Here is a 13,824-nt window from a genome sequence, read left to right on the forward strand (position 1 = left end):
GATGGATTCTGATGCTTAGTATTACATAGAAGACTAGGTGATAGGAGAAATTTGGTAAGTATTGTAGTTTTGATAGAGTTGCCAGGTTATCCTTGGCCATGGGGGGGGGGGAAGTTAGGGTTGCCAAATCCAGATTGGAAAACCCAGGAGATTTGGGGACAGAATCTGGGGGAGACAGGGACCTCAGTGGAGTACAACGTTACAGAGTTCACCTTCCAAAAATCCATATTCTCCAAGGAAACTGTTCTCTGTAGTGTGGAGGTGATCATCATCTCATCAGATCCCTTGTCTCCACGTAGACGTTGGCATTCTAAATTTTGATGACCCAGTTATTCCCACTTTTTGTTCATGATTTTTGTTCTGTGGCAGGTGTGTGTGTGTGTGTGTATACACACACACACACACACAGGGCTGGTTTATCCATGTAGAATGAGCTTCAGGCCCTGCTCTTCCGGGGGCCCTGTATGTTGCCTTCCCCTCCATGGATCAGAGCCGTAGCCTCTCTCTCCTCCTCCTCCCATTATCCCTCTTTAAGGACACTCGGAGTGACACCCCTCTTCACTCTGCTGGACCCCTCTGCCCTCTGCTTCCACTGCAATTGTTGTCCACTGGTGCTACGGCCCACGAACCCTTAAACCACTCCTGGGTATATATCATTCTGTATCTGATCCATCCTTTTGCCTATGGATTAAATATGAGTAAAAGAATTTGATAAAGACAATTCTTCCAGTCTGCTCATTTTGAACATGTTTTAATAATCTCTTCATTCGAAGAGATAACCATCTTGCATGTTTTTGAACCTGGGCACCAGCTATCAATCGATCAAAAACGGTGCTTAGGATTGCATTTCCCGACAGATGTGATCAGAATCTGAAAAAGCGCTTTAAAAAACAACCCCGAAAAACAGTCGTCCTTAAAACGGACTCTCGCTTGACTGCGAAAGGATACGAGACCTAGAACCCCTTTCTCAGCTGACACATTTTTGAGAGAGAAAAACAGAGAAGTCAAAAGTATTCATCTGTTGTCGTTTTCGAAAGCCTTCCTGTACCACAGGAGAGTGCGCTTACTCCGCGAATGCAACGTGGGCAAGTTTGCCATCCACCGAACAGCCACGAAAAACAAAATAAACCCCGCGAACTCCGGCGCCGTTGACGAAGGCGGCCTCCCCCCCCCGCCCCCCGGGGGCCCTCTTGTAGGTGGAGCCTGGCCGCGGAAGTGAAGCGCCAGCCGGAAGCCTCGCAGGAGGCGGGCCTGGGTTGGGCGGAGGCCGCGGCGGTGGCTGCTGCTGCTGCTGCTGCTGGGACTCGGGAGCCAGCGGAGTCGTCCTGGGTGGGCCGCGGCGGCTGCCCCCGCTTCGGGAGGGGGCTCTCTGGGCCTGACCTGCCGCCGTCATGCACGACGCCTTCGAGCCCGTGCAGATTCTGGAAAAGCTGCCGCTGCAGATCGACTGTCTGGCTGCGTGGGGTGAGTACAGAGCCTCAGCGGCTTTAGGGCTGGGGGCTGGGGCCAGGCGTTTGCAAAGACGTCGCTCTGTGACTCTCGCTTCTCTGAACTGCCCCTGCCTGCCTGCCTGCCTCCCTCCCTCCCTACGATCCATCCAAACATGAAATAGTTGCCCCCGACTAGTTCTTGCAGTCGCTGAAGTGGGCTTAGCACCCCTGGTTTCCTTCATCGGCATTCATCAATACGGCGGAATCAGATTTTCCGCTTTTTCTCTTCCTAATGTCAAGCGCACATCTGATCAGATTAATATCGAGTGCTCTTGAACACTTTCAAGGTATGCTCACATTTTGTGTGAGTGGTATGAAAAGGGGCTTGTGTCCTTTGTACATTATCTGTAAACATGTGGAAATGTAAGATGGATACATGCCTAGTGACCATGATCACTAGTAGATTACAGTCCTCTGAGTTAGATGTGTGACTTCCCATCAGATGTAACCCATCAAGTAGGTTACAAAAGTGTCATATGTGGCATTGTTTCATGGGGCCGGGGTTTCAGGTGAGACCGGGGTACAATAGTAAATGAGCATTCATGGCCTGTAACAGTTTGACTGTCACTCTCTGAGGGTTAAACTAAATGAAGAGGGTTAAACCCTCACCTTAGTTACACCTGGTCACTTCCTTTGCATTGTAACCAGCATGGTTGCTTTGTTAGGACTCCGTAAATTGCTTCAGAAAATGTTTGAATGGTGATCGTATGTCCCAAAAAAATGTCGTAACTAATATACATTTGGGAGCCACAATTGAGTTTAGCCCCTGGAATACAGGTTGTATTTACAGCATGTGAATGTCCTTTGAATGCTACAGAAAATATGGGATTGACTTCCAGTTGAAATAAGAAGACTCACCTTCTGCTTCATTGGGAAAAAGTCTGTGGACGTCTTGTGGTACATTGGGTACGAAATGCTGTACTTGCTGCGTAATTTGTGGTCAGAACAGCAAGTACATGAATCACATGGAGGTTCTTAGGCAGCACATTTCCTATTCCTGCCTTAAGAATAATTAAATCATACATTTTAGACTTCCCTCAGCAGACTAACTTTCTGTATTATGCATTCTAAACCATTTTGAGCCTTGTCTTTCTTCCTTTATTATTCATACCTTCAGAAACGCCCCTCAATTATTTCGTTGTGCCAAGAAGCAACAGTGTGTTATGTCTTTAAAAATACCTGGCCATCCAAATGATACCCAAGTGAGTTATTTATGACTTCACTGAGTCAGTCATTCTGCCCCAGATTACTGTACTTTCAGATGAGAAGCCTTGGGTAGAAAACAGAAGTTTGGGAGCAGTTTATTTCTGTTGTTTATTTATGTTGTTGTATTAGAAAAAGAGCATTGCTCATTAAAAATTATTTTAGATAAATTTTCATGGGGAGTGGAGGCAATTTATGTAAAGTGTGTATGCCACTGGACTGAAACTTTATTTTGTTACATAAATAAAATTCAGCATGGTGACTATAGTGGATCTGTTTATTTTGCCCTACTTAGCTGTTTAGGTAGGAATTATATAAAAGCCGAGACATATGAAATTAAAAATGCTTGGTGTGGGAACCCAAGTGCTGTCTGGCCAATGTAGTATACAGCAGGTCTATGACATCTTGTAGTTTTGATGTCTACATACTCGTTTTGCTGTATCCATACACACACAACAGCTGTGGGTGGACTACAGCTTCCTAATGGTGCTATATGTTTTAATATATATATATTATTGTGGATTTCCGTTAATAATGTTTTTTGTGTATTTTGTTACTAGCTGAAAAGCCCATTTTGAAAATGGGCATAGAAGGGGGTGGAGGGAAGGGCTCCTTTTCCCACTGGCGTGGCTGCGCCAGGCTCCCTTAGGGCCAGCAAGCCCTCTCGTCACAGCGAGAGGGTGTAGCATCCCATAGCTAAGGGAAATCATCCCCTCTCCACTGGCAGCGGGGCCGTGCCAGCAAGGGGAAGGGGGAAAGCTCGCTTTCCTTTGGGCAGCAAGAGGGCTTAGCGGGCCAAAAGGAAGAGAAATTCTCTCCTTCCCGGTGGTAGCGCGGCTGCACCTGCAATGGGAAGGGGGAAATCTCGCTTCCCTTTGGGCAGGCAAGCCCTCCGGCCGCTTTGCAGCCGCAGGGTGGCTCCCCCCTCCCCGCTCCCTGAAAGCAGGAGCGTAGGCGGTGGCAGGGATTTGCGGCCTGCAGGGAGGCTCCAACCCCCTCCCTCAAAGTGGGAGCGTCCCTGCAGACCACAAAGCCCTGTCGCCAAAGAGCTTTGCGGCCACAGGGAGGCTCCAAACTCCCCCCACTCCCAGCAGGAGTGTATCTGCGGGCTGCAAAGCCCTGTCGTTGCCTCTCTCCTTGTGGGCAACAATGGAGGCCGCAGCCACAAGGCTTCTAGCAGGCGAGGAGGAAGGGTGGGAGCTGGAAGGGGAGGGCCAATCAGGGTGGACCTGGACGGACTGGGCCCCAGACAGTCTCCTCCCAGAAGCCTGTTTCCCAAATATATAAGGGAGCAAAATAGTGTTAAGGAGGGCAGAAACAGTTCCTGGTACTATTTCATAGCCATAAATAATTTCCTGTGCAATTACTGCACTGAGTTACTTCTGTATAAGCTTGCTGAAATAATATCTTTAGGACATGATTGGGGGTGGGATATGTTTTGGTGATGAAACTGCTGTAACTTATGAAAGAATGTCCTGGGAAACTACAGTCTGAATGCATACATTCATGTAGGGATTGAATGAAAGAAGTAGGATCTTATTAGGATTTATGTTTTTTTTAAACAGAGGAATGGCTCCTGGTTGGGACAAAACAAGGACACCTTCTCCTTTACACCATTCGAAAAGAAATCGGTAAGTCTGTCAAAATTTAGTCAAGCATCACTGTATTGTAGCTTTTCAGTGTCTTGACAGCATTAGCACAATGAAGCAATTTTACTGAATTACTTATTAAGACTGGCTTATTTTGTATCCTTTTCTGAACATGGTGGTGGATATGTACAAGCCTCAGACTCAGAGCCAACTTGGTGTAGTGGTTAGGAGTGTGGACTTCTAATCTGGTAAGCCGGGTTTGATTCCATGCTCTCCCCGCATGCTGGGTGACCTTGGGCTCACCACAGCACTGATCAAGCTGACTGAGCAGTGATATGAGGGCTCTTTTAGCCTCACCTACCTTACAGGGTGTCTGTTGTGGGGAGGAGAAAGGGAAGGTGACTGTAAGCCGCTTTGAGACTCCTTTGGGTAGAGAAAAGCGGCATATAAGAAACAACTCTTCTTCTTCACTTGAGTGCCATAACTGCTGAAGCATAATATTAATGTAGGACTAGGATTTGGTTAACATTTCTCATTTTACAGACATATAAACCATGGCTTTTCTCATGAAACCTTTAACAAAAAAAATCCACAAACCTAAAATTAAAATTCTGGCAATTTGGCTCTTGTGATTCAGCTAGTTCAACTGTTGTTTGAAGTGATATGCTGTGAACATATGCACAGAGACTATATAATTGAATCATAAATGGCTCATGGGAGTAATGTAGGTCTTCTGTCACTAAAGAGCTTATTTATTCTGCCCTTTAGACTCAAGGTGGATTGCATCATAATAAAACTTACACAAATAATATATATAAAATAAACAATAATAGTACACACCATACAGTGATCTGTGATCAGTTTTCTGTTAGTGCCAGTTTTATTCAAAAACAGCTGTGAGATGGGACGGGTTGGCCTTATACCATGAGGCCTTATTGGCCTTATACCATAATTAGGTGAGTTAGTCCATCCCCCTCTCCATGACATGTCCTTGTTAAAAATCATAACTCTTATCCTGCTCCTGTATGCAGTAGTAAGAAGATCTACAAGACTCATTTTTGATTCTTGTCTACTTGGCTCCTGAGGTTGCCAGTTACAGAGCAGTTCAGCTTTCTCTTTATTTCAATTTGCTCTTGGGAATAAATAAAAATGACTTGTATTTTACACATACTAGGTCAAGTGTATGAGCCTCTTTTTATCCTGTTTGGTTTATGGGGCTGCGCAATGTATTAGAATTGGGTATATAATGTCCAGGGATACACATCTCCAATATATTTTATCCTATATTGAGAAGCCAGCCACAAAACACACTTTGATATGATTTTTAAAAGGTACAGGCATCCCCTGTGCAAGCACTGGGTCATGTCTGACCTTGGGGTGATGCCCTCTAGCATTTTCATGGGAGACTCAATATGGGGTGGTTTGCCAGTGCCTTCCCCGGTCATTACCGTTTACCCCCCAGCAAGCTGGGTACTCATTTTACTGACCTCGGAAGGATGGAAGGCTGAGTCAACCTTGAGCCGGCTGCTGGGATTGAACTCCCAGCCTTACAAACAGAGCTTTCAGACTGCATGTCTGCTGCCTTACCACTCTGCGCCACAAGAGGCTCTGTTTGATATGATTTAGGATGGGGCAATCAACACCCAGTTGCATTTCTGCTTACAGCTGCACTAGCAGTGATTTTTCTCCCTAAGTCAAGATCCAGTGTGAGTTTTTCTAAGCCTACTTGAAGTCAATCTCCACTTAACCATTTCTGAGGTGTAAAAGAATTGCTCCAAAGTGACCATAAAGTAATAGGCATCTCCACATAAGACTGTAAATTACTTTGTATTGAAAAAATTATTCAAAAATCAACTCTTTTCCATGTATGGTAATGTACAGTTTTACATTGTGAATTGCTTCCCTTCACCGAACTGTATACATCTGTAGCTTACATTTTGAAACGGAGGATGGGGAGATAAGGGAATGGCAAAGACACGAAAGAAAATGGAATACTGGGAAATACAGGGGTGAATGTATGCAAATACAGTTGCACGTGATTAAGTTTCATGTTGGTTGAAGGTGGTACTAGTGTAGCTGATGGAAGACGATAGTGATATCGGGTAGTGATATTCTGAGTTCTTCCTTAATTACAAAAATGGGGAGTTAGGTTGAGGTTGTGTTCATTCCTCTTGGACAACACCATTGCCTCCTTAGAGAGATTCAAGAAACTCTTCTAGTTTTGTAGGGAGGCTCGATGCTTTGAGAAACCCAAGATGAAATTAATTTTTTTATCACCTTTGCCTGTTGGTACCGGACAAATCATGCTGGTTTTGAGTTGTTCTTGTCTCACTTGGTAAATTTCTCCCCCTTTTTGCATCAACGTCAGGAGAGGTTACGACATCAGAAAGTGGCTGTAAGTTTGTATCCATCAACCTCCTTTAAACCTTTTTGGTGAAGTGTTTTTATTTGCGCTTTGTAGAGATTGGATTTATTAGTATTTGACCTAGATAAAGGGTGCTGGGGGCTTTTTATTCCCTAGAGTTGATGTAAAAAACCCTTTTTGTTAAATCAGCTTGTGAGATCACAAGGCTGTGGTCTGGTTTACTGGTGCTGTAATGTGCAGTTGCGCAATTTCTTTCAGTCCTCAGATGGACATACGAGACTTACAGCTCCTCTAAACTGGTAAAAGAACTTTGCAGGGAATTTTGCTTTGGCTGATTAAAAAAAGAGAAAACCCACATTGGGTGTAAATTGAAAAGTATTATTTGCTCTAAATTTCCTTTGCTATTTGGTAGGTTGCAACAGGTTTGAAGTGAAACTAGAGAAGTCACACAAGAACTTCTCCAAGAAGATTCAGCAGGTTGGTGTTGTAGTTTTATTACAAGTAAGATTCTAGCATAGAAAGCATTTACATGAAGGCCAGAAGCCGTTTGACCAGGATCAGTTCACAGTTGCAATAGTTGTGTAGTTGACCTTGGCTTCAAAGAGTACTGCTAGAAAAACCGACATTAAAGTAACATGGAGGTTTTCTAGGTAAGGAACAAACACACTATATGCAGTTCAGGGACCCCTCCCTCCCTAGGTTTATCAGATAACACATCAGATAAAGAAGGGGACTAGTGGGGTGGGTGAAATGAAATGAAAATTTTTAAATCACTCCTTCCAAGCCAGTTGTATCTCCAAGTGGTACAATATGTAGGTCTATTTACAGTTTGGGAAAAAAGAAGACCCTCTGCCAAGGGCACAGAAGGAACCCCCTGATGGAAAAACAATGGAATTTTGTCTTTTGCAAATTTTCTGCCCCGGTTCTTGGATCACTTTGTCACGTAGTTCATGGCTATCAGCATAAAGTCACTTAGATGGAGGTAGATAGCCTGCATAGTGATTAGACGCACCCTGTTTTGAGTCCTTGTTTTGGTAAGTACATTCATTTTCAAGTAGTTTTAATTGTAACTCTCATTTACTGTATTCCCTCTCTCTTTTTTAGATCCATGTCGTGTCTCAGTTCAAAATTTTGGTTAGTTTGTTAGGTAAGTGCAATAACTTTTGGAGTTTTGAGCTACTATTCTGAGGCAAGTAGTCATTTTTTCAGCTGAACATGATTTTCCTTGGTCTGTTTCATTTATAATGTCCTTTCTTCCAACATTCATGGGACATTTTTGTGTACCCTGATATAGCTGTATTATTCAGTAACATTTCAAAAAGATCTTAAAACAGATTTTATCTCCTTACTGATAACTTGCAAACAAGTATCCTCTCTGGCAACAGAACAGTTTAGCAACAACTGTTAGAAATAGTGTGGTATAGTGGTTTGATTGCAAGATCAGGCTCTGGGATGCAGATCTGAAAACTTGCTGGGTAATCTTGGACCAGTCCCACAGCCTTACCTGCCTCACAGAGTAATTACTGTGTGAGGGTGAAATGGAGGAGGAGTAAATAATATTATAAGCTGCTTTGTCTGCCCATTGGGGAGAAAGTGTGATATAAAGTTACTAGGGGCGGGTATGAACCAGGAAAATATGGTTTGGTTTGTGGCATGCCCCATTTGCAAACCATGGACCATCATGAATTTTTTGATGCTAGACAAACTGGTTTGGTTCATGAAGAGTGACATGGTAGCAGGTCCTGTTCCCGGTGTGCTAGGGACACCAACTTTCAGGGACTCTGGCTGATTCTCTTCTACTTGCCCTCCAAGTTCAGTGAGGATTGGAGTTATGGCTGCCCCAATGAAGGTGCCCCCAAGGAAAGTGCTTTCTGGGAAAATGACAGGCACAGGTTTAGGAGTGTATAGAATGTATCTTGTTCACGCTAGAGACACCAATCTCACAGTGAATCTCCAGCAGACTCTCCTCTATCTGGTCACCAAGTTTGCTGTTGATGATTTGATTTACAAGGTCCAATTTATGGCCCTCTAAAGAAGGTATCCCTTTCCAATGGAGGAAAAATAAACAGCAAATAAAAAAACAAGGGCAATAGAAGCCCAATAGAACAGAATCAAAGTCCCAGAGAATCTCCACAGAAGAAACTGCAGGTGGGGAGCATTTTTGCAAGTCTAGCAGAACCCGTGCAATGTGCTCAGCAGAACCATTACCCCTCTGACACTGCAAACCCAACGTGACTAAGGTCAAGCTGGAGATGTGCTTTTGGGGAAAAGATCAGGCATTGGTTCAAAAGTTTATAGAATGGACTCTCTGCAAGCTATAGACACCAAATGCACAGTGAACATCACTCTGCTGCCCACTCCTGTACAAACTCTCCAAGGTGAACAGGTTACATTTCTGGGATCTGAATTACAAACCCCCCCAGGAAAGAGCTCCCTAGTTCTCTCTCTGGAAAAAAACAGCAGCAGTTTCAGGAGTCTATGGAATGGTTCAGGAATAAGCCTGTGACACCAATCTCACAGAGAAACTTCACCTAGGCAACCTCTCCAGTGACCTCTGTGTGGCAGAGTGCCAGATGTGCCACGCCCATGTCTGGAAGGGTGCAAACTTCCAACACTTGTCCTCCTCCATCCTTTGCAGGCACCTGCAAAGGATGCTTCCCATTATGTTGCTGCTGGAGGAAAGAGTGGCAGCCAGCATGAGGAAGAAGAGGCCCATTCCCTCTCAGTAGGGAGAAATGGAGCGGGATAGAAGGCCCCTCCAAGAAAGGCTCCCCACATTAGGACTGCTGAGGGTAGGATATCAAGGCAAACTACCCTCCAAGAGGTCAAAAGGGGCATGTGGAGAGCTCAGGAAGTAGTCACTCGCCTTGTTGGTAAGATTATTGTTGTGGATGGCCAGTTCTTCCTCCTTATCCCTGACCTTGGCTGCAGAATGCGGCAGCCAGGTTTCCTTTGGGAATATCTTGGAGGGCCCATATTTGGCTCACGTTCCAACGTCTGCACTGGCTAACAGTTGATTACTTGATCAAGCTTGAGTTTCTGGTAATTACCTTCAATTACATACATGGTCTGGGCCCTGAGTATCTGAGAAACTGCCTCTCCATCTATGCCCCCCAAAGAGCTTTACGCTCCTTCAACACCAATAAACTGGTGATCCCTGACCCCAGGGGATCTCGTCTATCAATGACTAGAGCCTGGGCTTTCTCAGTCTTGGCCCTCACCTGGTGGAATGAGCTCCCAGAGGACATCGGGGCCCTGCTGGAGCTAAAGCAATTCTACAGGGCCTGCAAAAAGGAGCTCTTCCACCAGGCATTTGGCCAAGATGAGTGAACAAGGTGCTACCACCAACCAGAAGAACCATAATCTGCAATAATAGAAAACCGGACCACTATCGTTAGTTATTGAGTACTGTTGTTATATCACAATGGTGGTGGTTTTTAAATACTGTCGTTATATTACATTTTGATACAAGTTTTACTGTTAAATAAGTTTTATATTGAACATTCATTGTACTATACTGCATATGAGAGTTATAATATAAACCGCTGAAAGGGCAGCATAGAAATATAAAAAATAAAATAACATCTTACCCATTGGCTTTAAGATACAATATTTATATTTATTATATTGTAATATATATTATAATAATATAAATATTGTAAAGATACAATATTTATACACATTAAAAACTTGCCTTTAAACTTTGAAAGTGGTTTGAGAAAGAGAGGAATTTCAGCTTTATTATTTTATGGTGCAACAATAATTCACCTGTCTTTTCCCAAACAGAAAACAGCATTTATGTTCATGACCTGTTGACGTTTCAGCAGATCACAACAGTTTCCAAAGCTAAGGGAGCAACTCTCTTCACCTGTGACTTGCAGGCAAGTACAAGAAGAAAACCTGAGTATATTTTTTCCAGTCCAAAAAGGCGGCCTGAGTTTGTCAGTTGTGTGACCACTTAGTCACGTGAAATGAAAATGAAACAGATGGCTAATTGGATGAGAAGATATAGATTGTTAATTACATCTGACAGTAACACTTTGGGAATATGATTTACAGTGAATAAGACTTGTAATACTTGCCCCTCATGGCAGGTTCTAAACTACGATGGGGGGTGGTTGAATCTACCCTGGGCTTGAAAAAGATCACGCCACAATTATAATTTCAGGAATTCAGGCCAATTAGGTATCAAAATATCTGGCACACTCAACTGATCTTTGAATATGCCTCTGCATCCTAGAAAGCAAATCTAGAAATCTCTGGGAATAGGTGCTTCCCCACTGTGCTTTGTGGCACACCAGTTTTTCTCATAGTTATATCTAAGCCTACAAGGGGTGCTAGTTGATTGCCAGTTGAGGCCAGGAAGACACTTCCTTGGGGTGTCGTTTTGTTTATTTGTTGGGCTCTATGGGTTTGGGTTTTTTAGGATGCACTATGTTCATAGTGTATTGGTTGTGAGTACAGCCAGCGTTCCACCATTGATACCTAGAATCCATTTCATTTTTACAGCATTCTGATGCAGGTGAAGAAGTCCTGAGAATGTGTGTAGCAGTGAAAAAGAAGCTACAGCTCTATTACTGGAAAGACAGAGACTTCCATGAACTGCAGGTCAGTTTAGTCCCTTGACATAAGATGAAACTTGCCAATGCTAGCTGGTCTTAGCATCAGATTTAGAATAGTGCAGCATGCAGATGTAATGTAATTCAAGTTCAGCTACAGATTAGGTGTTAGGCTAATGTCACGGAGCAACCTGCAGGAACCAGTTGTTCCTTATTTATGTATTGAATTTATTACAGTATTTCTATCCCACCCTTTAATTTCATAAAATTGCCAAGGCAGTGGCCAACCATCAATTAAAACAAACAATATTGGTTAAAATATGATAAAAAAACACAAAACACAGTAATACAGAAGCCAGGCAAGTCACGGGAAGAGGCAGAAACCAAGAACATGGAAAACAGAAGGGCCAAGGGAGTCTTATGTAGTCCTCAGGGGTTGTTCTAGAAAGCAGCAGTTTTGTCTGGCTCCTAAATGCCAAGGAAAACAGTTCAGTTGTCTTGACACATGTTGCGAAAGCCCAGTGCCATATAGCCACAAACTGTATTTTCTGTGTAGTGGAGAAGAAGAAGAAGAGTCGGTTCTTATATGCCGCTTTTCCCTACCCGAAGGAGGCTCAAAGCGGCTTACAGTCGCCTTCCCATTCCTCTCCCCACAACAGACACCCTGTGAGGTGGGTGAGGCTGAGAGAGCGCTGATATCACTGCTCGGTCAGAACAGCTTTATCAGTGCCATGGCGAGCCCAAGGTCACCCAGCTGGTTGCATGTGGGGGAGCGCAGAATCGAACCTGGCATGCCAGATTAGAAGTCCGCACTCCTAAACACTACACCAAACATGGGCCTCCAAGGAATATCTTAATATACCAGGTAGGTTTGAGTTTTTGAAGACTGAACAAGGCTGTGAACGATAGGACATTTCAGTGGTAATTAATTCGTAGGGTCACCATAAGCCAAAAACAAACTGATGGCACTTAACACACACACTCATCTACAAGGCTGCCCTTGAGATAACCTGGATTCAGGACTAGCACTTAAATAGGTACAGCATACAAACCAGTCTTAGCTAGTGATACATACTCCTTGCTACCTTCATTTGTACATCTAAATACATTGGTTGATTAAAGAGCATGTCCAGGCTGCAAGTCTGAAGCTTGATTGGGAATTTGATCCCATCTAACTCAGGTGGTATACCTATAACAAATAGTTCTGTCTTGTCTGGATTAAAATTTGGTTTGTTCTTGAGCTACATGTAGCTATATGAGCTATATGCCTTATAGCAGGGTTTTGTGAAACCCTGGGGTTTCTTGACGACCCTGGAAGGGATTTCCGAATGGGTGGGAGTTAATTAAATTTTAATATATTAGGTGCTATGACCATATATGGTCATGTTGACTGCCCCCCTTCCAAAATGGTTGATGATGAGCCTGGAGGGGGTGGGAAGGGGAGGGGCCCCAGGTGGGTGTGTACACAGCTGTGCTTTCCAACTGTATTTTGCATGATTGCGCTACTTCTGGGGTGTCTTGAAATCTGAAGAATGTTTCAGGAGTTTCTCAGAGGTAAAAAAAATTGAGAAAGGCTGCCTTATAGAGTTAGTCATCATCTGGACAACCAGGAATATATTTAGCAGCGTTACTATAAATACTCCATTTACATATCCAGAAAAGACACCTGGGAGTGTACTTTAATTCTGCTTAATTCTGCTTCTCCAGACAGCCTAACCATATTGTGGTACTTTGTCTTGAGGCCACAAGTTTTCTTTCTTCTAATTAAGGTCTTCTTGTGTACCTTTCGACAGGTAAAGAATGAAAACATCTAGTTGTTGCTCATTAATTTTTCCTGCAGGACTATTATGGATCTTGCCTTCCATTTTAATATTTCTTACCTGTTGCTTCAAGTTTATTTCCTATAAAGAGGAAATGTTAAAATTGGACCCACATACAAAACAACTAGAAAACAGCTAAAGAAGTGTTTTTTGTTTAAAGAATAGAACTCAAATGGCATTATATTTAATTTCTGATACCAAGTTTGCTTTGCTTAGCGAGAGAGGATTGAGATGACAGTGTGGGTGAGGGATGCTGCCACATGTGTGTTTTGAGTCTGTAGGACAAGCTACCATATTGAAGTACAATTTCGAAAATCCTGGTGACAGTCAACTAGGCTTTCCCTCTCTTTGTTGAACAGGGAGACTTAAGTGTGCCAGATGTACCCAAGTCAATGGCATGGTGTAAAAACTCCATCTGTGTGGGTTTCAAGAGGGACTACTATATAATAAGGGTAAGAACAAAGTTTTGAACTAATAAAGAAAAATAAGTTTTATTTCTTTGGAAAACTTGGTGGAGAGGGCGAGCTATAGCATGAGTTACTGATACACAATTCAGTATAATGACCTTGAGGGCCAGGGTGGCCCATTCTCATTAGATCTAGTAAGCTAAGTAGGGTCAGCTGTGATTAGTACTTGGATGGGAGACTGCCAAAGAAGTCCAGGGTTGCTATGTAGAGGGAGGCAAACCCTCTCTGTTCTTCTGTTCCCTTGAAAAGCCTACAGAGTTGCCAGAAGTTGGCTGTGTCTTAATGCCATGTTCCACATGATGGCCTTATTATAGTCCTTGTAATTTATTAA

General features: G+C 43.4%; 1 protein-coding gene across 2 annotated transcripts in view; it reads left to right on the forward strand.

Annotated features, from left to right (window-relative positions):
- The first annotated feature begins 1,233 nt into the window (after positions 1 to 1,233).
- Positions 1,234 to 13,824, forward strand: part of VPS39 (VPS39 subunit of HOPS complex) — a 33,255-nt gene continuing 20,664 nt past the window's right edge. Inside the window, exons 1-8 of one of the 2 annotated variants that reach the window (XM_077322755.1) lie at positions 1,234 to 1,464; positions 4,259 to 4,324; positions 6,651 to 6,677; positions 7,060 to 7,124; positions 7,752 to 7,794; positions 10,434 to 10,528; positions 11,157 to 11,255; positions 13,386 to 13,478. In XM_077322755.1, coding sequence (XP_077178870.1) covers positions 1,392 to 1,464; positions 4,259 to 4,324; positions 6,651 to 6,677; positions 7,060 to 7,124; positions 7,752 to 7,794; positions 10,434 to 10,528; positions 11,157 to 11,255; positions 13,386 to 13,478 — 561 coding nt within the window. In that variant the 5' untranslated portion in view covers positions 1,234 to 1,391. The remainder of the gene's footprint in view (positions 1,465 to 4,258; positions 4,325 to 6,650; positions 6,678 to 7,059; positions 7,125 to 7,751; positions 7,795 to 10,433; positions 10,529 to 11,156; positions 11,256 to 13,385; positions 13,479 to 13,824) is intronic. The other variant, XM_077322756.1, reaches the window with a different exon arrangement.

The sequence above is a fragment of the Paroedura picta genome, chromosome 2 (assembly GCF_049243985.1).
Source record: "Paroedura picta isolate Pp20150507F chromosome 2, Ppicta_v3.0, whole genome shotgun sequence".
In the NCBI taxonomy this organism is placed as follows: Eukaryota; Metazoa; Chordata; class Lepidosauria; order Squamata; family Gekkonidae; genus Paroedura; species Paroedura picta.